Genomic DNA, 13,637 nt, shown 5'->3' with positions numbered 1-13,637 from the left:
GTGCGGTTGGGGCATCTTGACGCGCCGCGTTCACCCGTGTCTCCTTCGCGGCGGCGGGCGGGGGGGTGGGTGGAGGGTGCAAGGGGAGGTTTTAACGGATAGCTTCTGAGCCCTCTCGCTCTCTCTTGGTCATTACGGTAAAGCGAGCGCGAGAGGAGAGGGAGAGAGAGAGGGAGGGAGAAGAGAGAGAGAGAGCAGAGGGGGGGGTGAAGGACGAGGAGGGGGAAGAGTGGGAGGAGAGAAAAATCGAGGGATCACCCAGCTGCCCGCCCCACTCCCTTCCCCGTCGCCTCTCCCGCAAAACAGCGCAGGGATGATGACAACGCTCACAGTCGGGCACTGGGAGCTTCGTGAGCGGCGCCGGTGAGCACCCGGGGGGGGGGTCGGAGTCTCACCCATGCGGCACCCGCGTCCTTGAGGTTCCTCCTCTTCTTCCCTCCCCTGTCCCGCACCCTACCATCGGTCCCTTTCTCTTTCCTCTATCTTTTCTCTCTCGTTCTCTCTGCTGTCCCTTTCTATCGCTCCTCCACCGCCCGTCCGCCCGCTACCTCCACCACTCACCTCTGCTTGCTCTACGTCTTCCCCACCTCTTGTCTTCAACCACCCAAACCTCTGCCTCCTCCTCCTCCATCCCCGCGTGCGTTCTGACAAAACAAAAAGAAACACAAAAAAACACAATGGGATTCGATTTGGACCGCTTCGCCGAGGAGGTGGATCCTGACTTCAAGTGCAACCTGTGCAACAAGGTGCTGGAGGACCCGCTCGCCACCCCGTGCGGACACGTGTTCTGCGCCAGCTGCGTGCTGCCCTGGGTCGTGCAGAAGGGCAGCTGCCCCGTGCAGTGCCAGCGCGTCTCCACCAAGGAGCTCAACCACGTGTTGCCCCTGCGCAACCTCATCCTCAAGCTGAACATCAGCTGCGAGCACCGCGCCCGGGGCTGCGAGCGCGCGGTGCGCCTGCAGCAGCTGTCAGAGCACGCGGACATGTGCGACTTCTCGCCGGCCAAGTGCCGCAACAAAGGATGCCCCGAGGTGCTCAACCTCCGCGACATGGACGCGCACATGCGCGAAAGCTGCGACTATCGCCCGGTGGGCATCTGCGAGCGCGGCTGCGGACTCATGCTGGTGCAGCGAGATCACCGGGGCGACGCGGCGGGAGCCGGTGGTGGTGGTGGTGGAGGTGGTGGACACTCGTGCCTCAAGGCGCTGCGCTCGCACTCGGCGTCCGTCATGGCCAAGGTGGCGAGTCTGGAGTACGACTGCAAGAAGGCGGCGCTGCGTGCCAGCAAGCGCGAGAAGTCGCTGCTCTCCCAGGTGTCGGCGCTGCAGAGCGAGCTGCAGGCCACGGCGCTCAGGTACCAGAAGAAGCTGAGCGAGTACCGAGTCCAGCTGGAAAGACTCAGCAAGAGCCTCGCGTTCCCGGCCAAGGTGAGCGGCGAGACACGGATCTAACGTCGCGAATGTGGAATGGATCGTCATCATGAATACGCGCGCAAGCTAATCGTTGTGCTTTGGTGTGTGCCGTGTAGATGTTTGTTTTTATTTGAACGGCGTCGCATAGTTTGTATGGAGTGGTTTCTTTGCCAATAATAATTAAATGGGTGTCCAAGAGCATTTGTCTAGCAAGCGTGACTTCTGCTGATGAGGCACAGAAGGTCGAAACCGCGCCAGAGTTCGATTGCTTAAACAAATGCTGCCCGATGTCGGTCTGCGATGGCAATAGGCCGATGGACTAAAACGTCGATTATATGGATGTTGAACTTCTTTCGCACCGTACGTATTCGGCCGCGCTAATCGGAGGTGTCGGGTGAAAGACATCAAACAAAGCAAAACAACTAAACGCTAGATCGATTTAATATGTGGAGACAGAACGGCATTCTGCGTAGATATTCATACAGCTACTCTATGGGTAAACAGGCGTAATTATAATAATATATCATTGTCATTCAAAGGAGGACATTTATCCATTGCTGAATTAAGGACCGCCCATGGGCTATGGCATGAAATAATTATTAATGCGGACGATAACTCATTAACCTCGACGCGACTCGACTGCCTCCGACTGATTTGTGTCTCTAGCAAGTTTACATTTTTTTACCAACACCAATTTTTTCATGATGTTTGTGGGCTCGTTGGAGCAAACTGGAGTGCCCGGATAAAACATACATCGTCAGCAATTGTCTATCCACTGCTGGAGGAAGGCCTACCCACACCGTCGCCATCGGTCACAATCCAGCGCTGATGTGATCCGTGTCGATCCTGCACAACGAACTGATCTCAACGCCGCTTGCCATTCGCTCCTTTGACTGCGATGCCTTCACTCGTCTCGTCCATTGGCAATTGTTGTCGCCCGTCCCAAGCCAATTTGCTTCCCTTGATTGCCATATCGAAATAAAACACTGCGCCTTGATGGTAGGGAACTGGCCTACTTGCTGTACTGCATTCTGTATACGCGTAACGTGTTTCTAGACGACGGTTATGCTTTTCATAGCTGTATACGGTTACGTACAGGAAATATCAAATATGTGTACACTATTAAATAATATATAGGGAAAGCAGCCTGACAAATTATGGTGTCAAAATGAAACCTAAAAGGTATTTATGGTCACTCTTGCGTATAAATCAAATACGTATGCCATACCGAACATTTTTTTCTCCAATTTTTCTAGTGTGTACATCCGCGTTAAAAACGTGTCAATATGTTTGTTCTATATAATGTAGGTGTTTACATATATACTGTGTGTGCGGCCGATAGACGCAGTGTTTATTTTCCTTACATAAATTGTAGTGGAATATTGGAGTGGAGTGGTGGTGCAGCGGTTTGCACACTGCGTTGTGAATCCGGCAATCTCAATGAAATTCCCGGCTGTGGCCGGCATCAGTGGCGAGTGATATTTGAACCGATCCTGCTGCCCCCCCCCTTCACTAACCTGCACTGACCAGCATGGTGAAGTATAGTCAAACAACCCCTTTGACCGACATAGCATGGGGGCAGGCCTTCATCTAGCAGTTGATTGACAAATCGCCATACACAATTTTCGTGAAGCCTTGCGAATGTTTGGTCCGGAGAGATTCAGACCCCTCGGCTACAATCATCCAGCTTGGCATTCACAATATACGAGTAAATTATAGGTCACATCAGTAATTGCAATGCTGCCTTTAATTTCAAATAAATAACAATCATGGTTACAATATTAACAACAGTGGCACTATGCTCTACCTGCGCATTAATTAATGGGTTCAAATTTTATTGCAAATATAGTACTGTCGTGACATCTGCCAAAATACCTTCAGCTCGGATCTCAGAGATTAAAGTGTGCACGAAAACCAGAACAAAGCCATGCATTTCCTCTCCACTTTGCATTCTGTCTACCTCTGGCATCCATCTATAATTGGGGTATAAACCTCACATAATCACGTGTTAGCAATTGCTAATTTTTTAAACACTGAGGTTTTGCCTCTCGACTTGAATTTTGGTTTCCCATATTTGATACATTTCACAGTAATTATGAATCAGACAAGCATAATTTGTGTCTTACACAAAGATCCTAATGGGCACTGTCACGATATAAATGAGGTCATATCTGCTCGAAGTGTAGGGTGCGGTGACGCAGACCACACTCAGAGTGTTTAGCTAAGTTTAGAACATTTTCAAGTGCTTTCGTGTTTAGGTCGACCTCCGTATATCGAGCCCGGAGACAGACCCTGATGGGGGCGGGTTGAGAATAGTTGTTTTGTGTTGCAGTCAGCTGATGGCTCTCCATCAAGCAAGAAGTTCTCGCTCAAAGTGGGCGGGCTAAGCCTTTTGAGTAATTGCCCCAAATCCTGGCCCTCCATTCTTTTCGGATTGCTGAACCAATAGAGTTATGCCTTTTAAAATAAGTAATTGCTTTTTGGTGCTATTTTTACTTCTAATTAAAACATTCGGCCTTTGTCAAATGAGTTTCGTGTACGATATTGCTCTTTGCATTGAACGGGACTCCCTTAGTTGATATTCAGTGCTCTTACCGATAAGATCTGGTAATCCCAGCAGCGGTTTGTTTAAAGTAGCTGCAGTCTTTCACCAAGAAAAGTGACTTTATTTATTCGGCAACATTTGTCCACATTTCACCAATTGTGTTCCTCTGTGTATAGTCGTTCAAGCAGCAGCGATTTATACATTGATGTATTAAGCCATTCATTAATTATTTTTTCCCCCACTGTAGGGTATTGCTGGCAAGTCCAGCAGCATAGTGGGTGTGGTGAAGTGGTAAATTAAGTGAAAGGCTCAGGGAAGGATTTATGCATTTCCCAACGATGTAAATGTCTCCTGCTTAAACACTGAAGGCCACTTTCTTTAAGCATTGCTTATGCCTGCTACCAAATCACTATGGATGGGCCTGACCTCACCAGAATTCAGAAGCTAACCAAGGGTTGAGCCTGGTGACCACTTGGAGACTGCTTGGGAGTTCTAGGTGTTGTGGGTTTCCACTACGAGGTGTCAAGGATATGCCCTGCCCAGCAATGGATTATTGACTCTATCTGTGCAGAGTTTAATGTGTTTCCCCTTCATATGCATGGCTTTCTCCTGAGTCCTCTGCTGTCCTCCGTTATGCTGAATAATCACTGGTGGCATTTGCCAAGCTTCCCTAGGCAGGTTTCTTCTGTAAAAAAAAAATCTAAAGAATCAGTGAGGCGTTGCTGCATAAATGCATGGTATTGATACTATTATTACCATCAGCATCAAGGATTGGGAGAGTAAAATGTATCACGTTATGCGCCTGCTCGCCTCATCAATGCGTTCAGCTGCACCACGGAGTACTTGAAATAATACGGCACCTCCTCATAAGCAGTGCTGAAAATATTACGCCTAGGAATCATCTTCTTAGGTTTTTTCGGTAAAGTCACGTAGAAAGTAAAATAAAATAAAAACAGAAATCACGACGTTTCGGAGGCAACGTCGTGATTTCTGTTTTTATTTTATTTTACTTTCTACGTGAATTTACCGAAAAAACCTAAGAAGATGATTCCTTGCAGTCACGAAAGCTTCAAATCTAGAATTACGCCTAGGATGTTGACAGTGGATTGATTGCCTCAGTGAAAACGTACAAGGAACTTCCAAGTCTCCCTTGAAAGATGGTCTTCTGATCTTAATGGATTCTTCATTGTCATCATTATCATCATCATCTGCCATAATCTCTCTATTTGTGGATGATGAAGCCTTTCCAAGGCGACCGCCCCCCCCCCTACCCATCTATCATGGTCCCACGTTATAAGGAAATAACAATTATATCCATGTAGCTCTGGTACACAAGCTGATGTCATCACACCATCTCCACGTTCGACGATCTCTCCGGTGAGGGTTTTCCTCCTTTGGCTGCCATTCTATCAACGCACTCGACCACTGGCCATCGTCCCTTGCTGCGTCACATCCTTCTCAAATCCACTTGCATTTCTCAACCGTCAATGCGATGCCCCTGACGTGCATATTGTCTCTTATCCATGTGCTCCTAAATGATGTCTCTTAAGAGTAAGTCCAAGCATGCATCTCTCAATGGCTGGTCATGCGTGAAGATGATCTACACTTGCAGTAGATTCGTGGCTACAGAGGGGAGTGAAACGTATTTGAAAATATTAATGTTTGTAAAATTGATAGACAAATGCGTAGTCCACCCCTCCTCCCCCCCCAAATATATACAGCAGTTGGTGCTTTCTGCAATGTGGTTAGTAGTTAATAGCGTTACCACTCATGATGTCACGTGTGCTCATGTCTACTCACTACAGTATTCATTTTATATTGTTGGGAGATTATATGGAGCAGATATAGAGTTAAATTTAGATATGCACGTAACAATTATTTGATTTGTTGATTTATATTGATTCTTATGATCACAATGCATAAATCCAATCATCCTTGTAAGAATGTATTATTTATGCAAACCGCATACAAACGCCACCTTTGAGCTAGCGAAACGAAGGCTACAACACAAGTGACACGTAAACATTTTTAATGAGATGGTCCAACGGAGGCAGGCAGTATAGGCTGATAAGTCTGATGTGAAGGAAGGTGGCATTTGTGGGACATATCCCAAGGGGGTTTCAGCAGCTGGGGATATGACAAAGGTGATTATGCGAGGGATGAGTTTGCAATGAAAGAGGGGAAGTGGAAGGAAACGGAAGAGCTTGCTGGAACAATGTGAGCAGTTGGATGGGACTCTTCATGAGAGAGAGAGAGACTGAAAATCGCAAAAGGTGGCAAGCGTCTATCATGAACATCGACTGTCAGTCGTTTGGGTGACACCAGACACATGGAATTCGAATCGAGGCCCTGAATCGTGACAGTGCTTCAAATTGCGGGAGGGGGATCACTCATTGCGTGCTTAAATGTCACTCTCCATCCTGCCAGCAACACCTGAACTTTGAATGTTCGCATTTATGAACAGCTGTAGTGAATCCATCAGCACTTCCCTGCCGGTGGCGAAGATAGGCAGGCAATAGCCCAAAACACACAAATAGGTCCCCACGCAGCCACGGTCCGCGATCGAGGTTTACGTTACCGTTTCCGGTGAACGTAAACAGCACGGTTGAGGAGCCAAGTAGTCTGCGCTCACATGAACACTCTTCCACGATGAACCACCTTTGACGGTGGAAATGTTCCGAAGATCCGGCCGAGTGTGGAATTCATTGCACCGGGAATAACCGCCACTCCTGCTCCAGCTGTTGTTGTTGTCGTCGCCCCACCGAGAAGTGACACTTGGCAGCAGAGCCCTCAGACCCGAGTGGTGGCACTTTTCGTTTTCAAAGAGCTTGGGTTTACCACACACTATGCCACCTCCATATCGGGCGCCCTTCATTTGTCGGAGTAAATTTGCCGATGGTGGCACACCGTTGCAAATGACCGTTTTGCCATTCAAGGTTAAAATTCAACGCGGAGGAATTTTTGCGGCTGAAAATAGCCTCGGTGTAAGGAGGGTATGTGATTTTTATTGCTTCATAAATATTATTAAAATTTGTATTCCAGCTCTGTGCTTCAGAACATGAGACACACAATGTGCACCCTGGCTTATCTGCACCGTGACTTGCAGACTTTGCATTCTTCGGGGGAGAAAAGCTATGTGCCGTAACTCAATAACCGTAAAATGTAAAACCTAAGCTGAAAATGCATGCCAGGGCATTACAAGGAACAGCAGCAGAACCACAGTGTGTGTTTAAAGTTAAGTCCAATGCACATGGCTATTTAATTTAACTTCATTCCTCGCATCTTAATGCTAAGTCACATTCGAATAAGCAGGTAGACAAGCAGTGTGGCACTGGAGTAAGACTAAAAGTGTCAAATGCAATGTGAAGAAAATAAAGTAAAAATATTCACGCTGAAATGTAATTAAAAGGCAAATAATCACTGACCTTTATTCGCAGATTGTAGGCTCAGTAGGATTAACATTTGCCGGGCTTGTTTTTTTTTAAGTTTCAACACACTTATGTGTGGCGTGTTTGGCCATGGAATGTGCACGTTGCAGTGTTTTATAATTGGAACCATGCTCTCTGCAGGGAGGGGAGCCGTCGACTCTGACCGTTGTACTGCAGCGACAGCATGGCTCCCTCGGATTTAACATCATTGGCGGACGCCCCAGCCCTGTAAGACCAAGTTCAACCGCAAATATCAACAATGCCACCCACCGCGCCTATTGAAATCATAATGCCACTCCGTGCGTTCACATTCTTGCATTTAAACACACGTGTGTGAAATGAGGAATCCATATTTGTTTTTTTAACATACGTATACAAAGTCAATATATTTTTTGTCATGTTCAGTTAGATCTGGATTGTATATGGACCTTGGAGTGATATACTTTGAGTCGTCAATTTATCAACACCAAATATATGGCTGCTGCTGCTGCTGAGACGTGCTTAGGGATGAGCAACCAATAAGCCACTTTCAATTGCCCTGCCGATCAGGACAGTCAAGAGGGGACATCGGGCGAAGGGATTTTCGTGTCCAAAGTGGTGGAGAACGGCCCCGCGGATAAAGACGGAGGGCTTCAGGTGAACGACAGAGTTATTGAGGTAAGCCAGCGCGCAAGACCTTTCCCCACTCCCCCCACCCCCCCCCCGGGCTGAAAGCGGAGATCATTGAAAAGGCCAACAGCTTACAAAGTGGGGTGGTTGCTGCTCATTGGAACATGACACGCTAGGAGCCGCCCCAGTTTCTCATCCTCGTTCGCCGGCAACGCCGCAGCAGTACAAACACGCCCGGGCTTCCCGTGTGGGCGGCCCTTGTGTTTGCTGTTGTTAGTCGCCCATAAATACCCTCGCTCTACAAATATCGGGGAGGGGATGGGGGGGTGTGACGGTAGGACACTGGGTGCACGATAAATACCACCATAGTCTCGCTCGATGCCACATCAAACATACGTCTTGGCAACTGAAGGGCTTTCGAGTTGCTCCATGGAAGTGTTTTTGTTCGACTTTGTGAATAGCCTTCGAAAGATGCCGGAAATGTTTGGTCGCATGGGCTTCTTGAATTGGAAACGTTTCACGTGTTATGTCACGAAGATGTAATCTCTGTGTTTGTAATAATAAACAAGTCGTGGTTTACAGTGGCGATAGGTGATTTGACATGTATTTTGATATTTTTCAATTTGACGTGTTTTGCTCACTTGCCAAATATAAAAAATAAACGAAAGCAAACTACTTGTAAAGTACAGAATGAGTGTGGTTCATGGTTATTGATTATTGTACCAACTTAACAGATTTCAACGAGCACCAATTTTTGCGTCCCATTGCCACCTCCCCGGCAAAACGAATGCGTACGTAAAAAAACAGGCTACATATCACACAATTACAAGGTGAGATAAATCGATTGGCCACATTGGTCGTAACATCGAAGTCTCCGAGGGTTAAAAGTGGTGGTGAATAAAGCCATGTTCGTTGGACATTTGCCAAACATCTTCTGTTACTAATCACCGGTCTGACTCTTGCAGCCTTGCAAATCGTGTAGCATCACCAACCTCTATATGATTGTAATTACAGCTTTGTGCAAAGAGTGTAAGCGTTGCTTTGCGTCTTTGGAACGACTTAAGCTCCTGAAGTACTGCACTTCTGCCCAAATTACACGCTGTCTTGCGCTCCCCAATACGCAGTGTGTCGTGTTCTATTCGTCGGATTTACGTCCTGTGTTGTGTACCGGATGATATGTCAACCAATAACTCAGCTGCTCTTGCAATCACCGACCACATTATCTAATTTCCGCATGACATTCCGAATCGTAACCCTCGCAGCGAAAATCTCGTGACGCAGATTTATACGACTCATTCATACTAACGTGCAGGATTATGATCGTTATTAGAAATTCATCCGTGTCTTACATGTGCAAGAAATTATGGAAAATTACACACGTTACTCACGGAAAATTTAACCTCCACGGTGTATTTAGACACACGGGGCACGCACGCACACAACAAGCGGGCTACTATTTTTTTTTATTCATTAGGGGAAACGCTTAAAGTGCCCAGGCTATTTCTACGATAAACGTAACGTGAAGGAGGCACGTTTGAAAAAAAAACACAAAATCACCGACAGCTTGCAACGCCACCTCCCCCACCCCCACCACCATGTCGTCCTTTACTCGGGAGATGCCAACACGGACCGCGAATGTTCCTAAAAAAAAACTCCTTGCCAGCCGTAGAGCCTCGGAGCTATTCTCCGCAGGCTCCAAGAGAACAAGGGGGTTTGTATAAACGTGCCGGGGGGAGGCGGAGGTGGGGGACGGACGGCCGCTGGGCTGAACCGAGACTGCCAAAAAAACGTGGATGCCCGGCGCGACTAACAGAGCGCGCGCGCACACACACACGGGGGTGGGGGGGGCGCCTGGGGGGGGGGGCCCTGGGGGGGGGGGGTTGCGCGACTGGTGAGACTCGCGCGCGTGGCGGGGGTACAGCGCGCGCACACGGGGAGGGAGTGGGGGGGGTCCTGGGGGGGGGGGGGCCCTGGGGGGGGGGGGGGCCCTGCGCGACTGGTGAGCTCGCGCGCGTGGCGGGGGGGGCAGCGCGCGGCCGTCAGGTGGCACGGCGCTGACATTGACGCCCCACCGAGAGAAGCACGGCGCCCTTGCCTCCTTAAAACCTTGGCAGGCCACGCTGGTGCAGGGCCAGGGAGACGGCGGTAAATGACAAAGCCTTTCTTGTTTTGCAAAGGTTGCCTGTTGGATAAATCGTTCTTCTCTCAGTGAGCTGCAACTTTGTGTTTGTTGTTGGCTTACTTTTTATGTTGCGGGCTGCTTTTGCCTCTGCTAGGTTGAGTTCAAATTCAGGACCGCATGCCTCAAATTGCGTAGTGGAAATACAGTTTCAGCCGCACCGAACCTCACAAAAATAATATTCAGGGCCTGCCTTGGCTCCTCCCACCCTCAACCAGTACATATACAAGGACTGTTTTCTTGGAATTTCTCTTACTTGATACGGCTATCGTGCTGTGACGGTTCCACCTGAAGACGGAAGCTTGTGTTGCCTCCGAAACGTCGTGATTTTTATTTTATTTTTATTTTACTTTTATTAATTTTCATTTTTTACCTACGTGACTTTACCGAAAACCTTAGAATATCAATCCTTGCAGTCACGAAAACTTCAAATCTAGAAAGAAATCGAATTTCTAAGAACATTTGTTAAGTTTGTGCATTCCCGCATGTTGTTCATTTTTGTTTGTATTTAATTTTGTGAAGTTTGTTCGTCGCATTGGAGATGCCAGTGGCTTAGAGAGCCCTTCATCCAACAGTGGACTCATCACGATTCGTGATAGATTGTTGGGTTAGATCGCGTCAGTAAAATGTGTGCTTAAACCCTCCGCCACCTGACAGAGCCAATTAATAAAGTTGTCACGTGAACAATGCGGAGTTAAATGTTGGGAGATTGCTCTCTAACACACCGGTGTACTGAAGCGGTAATAGATTGGAATGTTTCTGTTATCTTTTACAAATTTAACAATTTGGTTCAACGTTTATTCTGGAAGGTACAGCCATCATCAGCTTTGCTCAGTAAATAATTAATACTTCTTGCTGTGTTTGTGTATTTGTGTTGTGTGTGTATTCTTTGTTCTTATCTACCGCTCTCCACTTCAGCATATATATTAAACATTATGGGGCAACAACTGTATTCATGATATTCTAATCTCCAACACCATTTGACACATAACCGCTCATTAAGCAGATCATAATCACCATGCCAGATGTTTTTGGTGAGAAACAGCAAAGTAAAACATCCCACCCTATATTGTTATGAAAACGCGCGTGACATTTTAAAAATGTACATTTTCACGTACGGACCTTTTTTCCATCCACTGCTGGATGAGGGCCCCAGCCGCAATGATCATTAGACCAAAATTAACCGCACTGATCCGTACGGGTTGGTGACAATAGGGAGAATAGACATGAAATCAAAGCACAGCACAACAATCAATTTTGATGCACAACTCTCTCTCAGCTGGATATGAGCACACCCATTTGGAGCATGTCCATCCAGATTGTGCTTACGTCCAAAGTCGAGTGACTGTATCAGAAGTTCCCCTTCGCCTTTCCCCACCACCCGTGAAATGTGTGGTTTAAGTCAGAACTGTGCTTATACAAGCAAGTCAATTAACGGCATTCAAAACTCAGACCGGTATATTAATTCAAGTTATTTTCCACTGACGATGTGAGCTCAAATCCAGCTTCCACTGTATTCTAATATCACGAGAGCTTATATTCACGTTCATCACATGGCTGCCACAATTTGCAATGCCCCGTCACAGTGAACAAATAAAACAAGTGCCTGGCAAAAAAGAAAAGGCCATGCGGTAGTTGAACTTCAGTCGCATGGTTTGCTAGAGATTTTTACACCGCGTGGCTTGACCTCATGCACTGTCGTAGAATGGCTAGCGTAGCTGCGGTCTGGACAACTTACGGCAGCTGACAGACTAATGAACCATTAAATCTCCAGCAGCAGCCAGCAACCCCTGGCCTCCCCTTTCCACATTGAGATTCAGGAACTGTGGTATTAAGTTGTCCAGGAAGTCAAGCTGGTGCGACAGCCGCGTGATTTCCCATCAGTGTCGGCTTAGGACCTCCTTCGAGTTGATAACTAGGGAGGCTTTTCGGTTTCCAGGCCAAAGGATGTACAGGCTTTGAAATGCACTTTTTTTTTGTTATGAACAAGGATGTTCCTTTAGCCACAGGGGGTGCATGTGGCCTAAGTTATGTGTCATCACAGTGTGCTCTGTGACATCACAGTTCCCCTATGTTATCACAGCGTGCTCTGTGATGTCACAGTGCACTGTGTCATCATAGTGTGTTCTGAGTCATCACAGCGTTCTCATTTTCATCGCAGCATGCTATGTGAGTGATCTTCAGTTTGTTTAGCTTTTTTATTTTTTTACTGAGAAAATGGTCCGATGTAGGGGAGGATACGCTATATACTTGCACATAGCATGTACGAGGTTCGTCGATTATATAAATTGAGGTTCATAAACATTGCCTTGGCATGGATGGCATGATGAGAGGCACTCCCAGGAGAAGCCGTGAGCTTCTTGCCAGCCTCTCCCATCACATATAGCTCCTCCGCAACCACTTTATCGTTGCACCATCCTCAATTTATACGCAAACTTGGCCAATCAGAAAAGGGGTGAGGTCAACAGCGCGGGGCAGCGGTCACAGAAAACTGAAGTTTATGGCGGGCTCAAGTTCTCGCTTCTGAAGAAGAACAAGACCCTTCAATCTAAGATCTTTCTTCTAAGTGAGAAGAAAGGAGGGTCTTGACATTTTGGCATACTGGACTTCTTTATATTTACTGGAGACGACTGGTGTCTGTTAAAAGTGATGGCTGTTAGCCTGACGAGTGGCTTCTATGAGGTCTCCCCCAAAAAAAGACCACGCCGAAGAATACCGGCTCAGGGCTGCCCATCACACTTTGTCCCGGTCATGGTCGATGTCTGTAGCTGACTTCCTGCTGTGCATGAGCTTTTAAACTCGTTTTTTTTTCCACCCAGAATTGGTTTACCAACAGGATAAAATTGTTTGACAATTCTTGGAACCAGGAGAAATAAATAACCAAAGGTTGTGTCATGGTTAGCATGCACGAGAGCACGTCAGTGTGCGTGTGTGCGCGTGTGTGTGTGTGTGTACACGCGCCTCTTTGCGTGTGTCTGTGTGTGTCTGTGTGTAGGCACCAATAGGATCCAGTTTCATCACCATAAAGTCCTCGTGTCAGCAGGAGACTGCTTTGTTTTCTCGGAGTTCAGTGCTCCATCGAGCTCTACTTTACGCAGATCGTACATTGTCATTAACGTATGCAGAATTGTGAAGTTGAATGTATATTCACATAGAAAATCAGCCCCAAACAAATAGCTATTACTGGCTGCTAGACATGGGCTTGAAGTTTTGTTAATGATGAAACTGAGATTCAAAAAGCACATTCAAGTGTGCTCTCGTGATGTCAATTTAACACGTAGGATGCTTTCACGACCAATATCATCCACAATAGAGGTTTTTTGGGTTAGATCGCGTAAATATATAAATGTGTCGTTAAACCCGCCACCACCCGACACAGTCAACTAGTAAGGGTTGTCACGTAAATGGAACGTGGCCAATTCGTCACTCGTACAGCACACCGGTGTCTTGGAGAGCCAAGCCAC

The 13,637-nt window shown here is 47.1% G+C and overlaps 1 protein-coding gene across 1 annotated transcript in view; it reads left to right on the top strand.

Moving 5' to 3' along the window:
- Positions 1 to 320: 320 nt before the first annotated feature.
- PDZRN3 (PDZ domain containing ring finger 3) overlaps positions 321 to 13,637 on the top strand; it is a 162,435-nt gene continuing 149,118 nt past the window's right edge. The window contains exons 1-3 of the mRNA XM_078872446.1: positions 321 to 1,427; positions 7,527 to 7,613; positions 7,935 to 8,042. Of these exons, the coding sequence (XP_078728572.1) occupies positions 678 to 1,427; positions 7,527 to 7,613; positions 7,935 to 8,042 (945 nt within the window). The 5' untranslated portion in view covers positions 321 to 677. The remainder of the gene's footprint in view (positions 1,428 to 7,526; positions 7,614 to 7,934; positions 8,043 to 13,637) is intronic.

The sequence above is a fragment of the Lampetra fluviatilis genome, chromosome 34, assembly GCF_964198595.1.
Source record: "Lampetra fluviatilis chromosome 34, kcLamFluv1.1, whole genome shotgun sequence".
In the NCBI taxonomy this organism is placed as follows: Eukaryota; Metazoa; Chordata; class Hyperoartia; order Petromyzontiformes; family Petromyzontidae; genus Lampetra; species Lampetra fluviatilis.
Note: the sequence above shows the minus strand (reverse complement) of the source record. Positions and strands in the feature narration are given on the sequence as shown.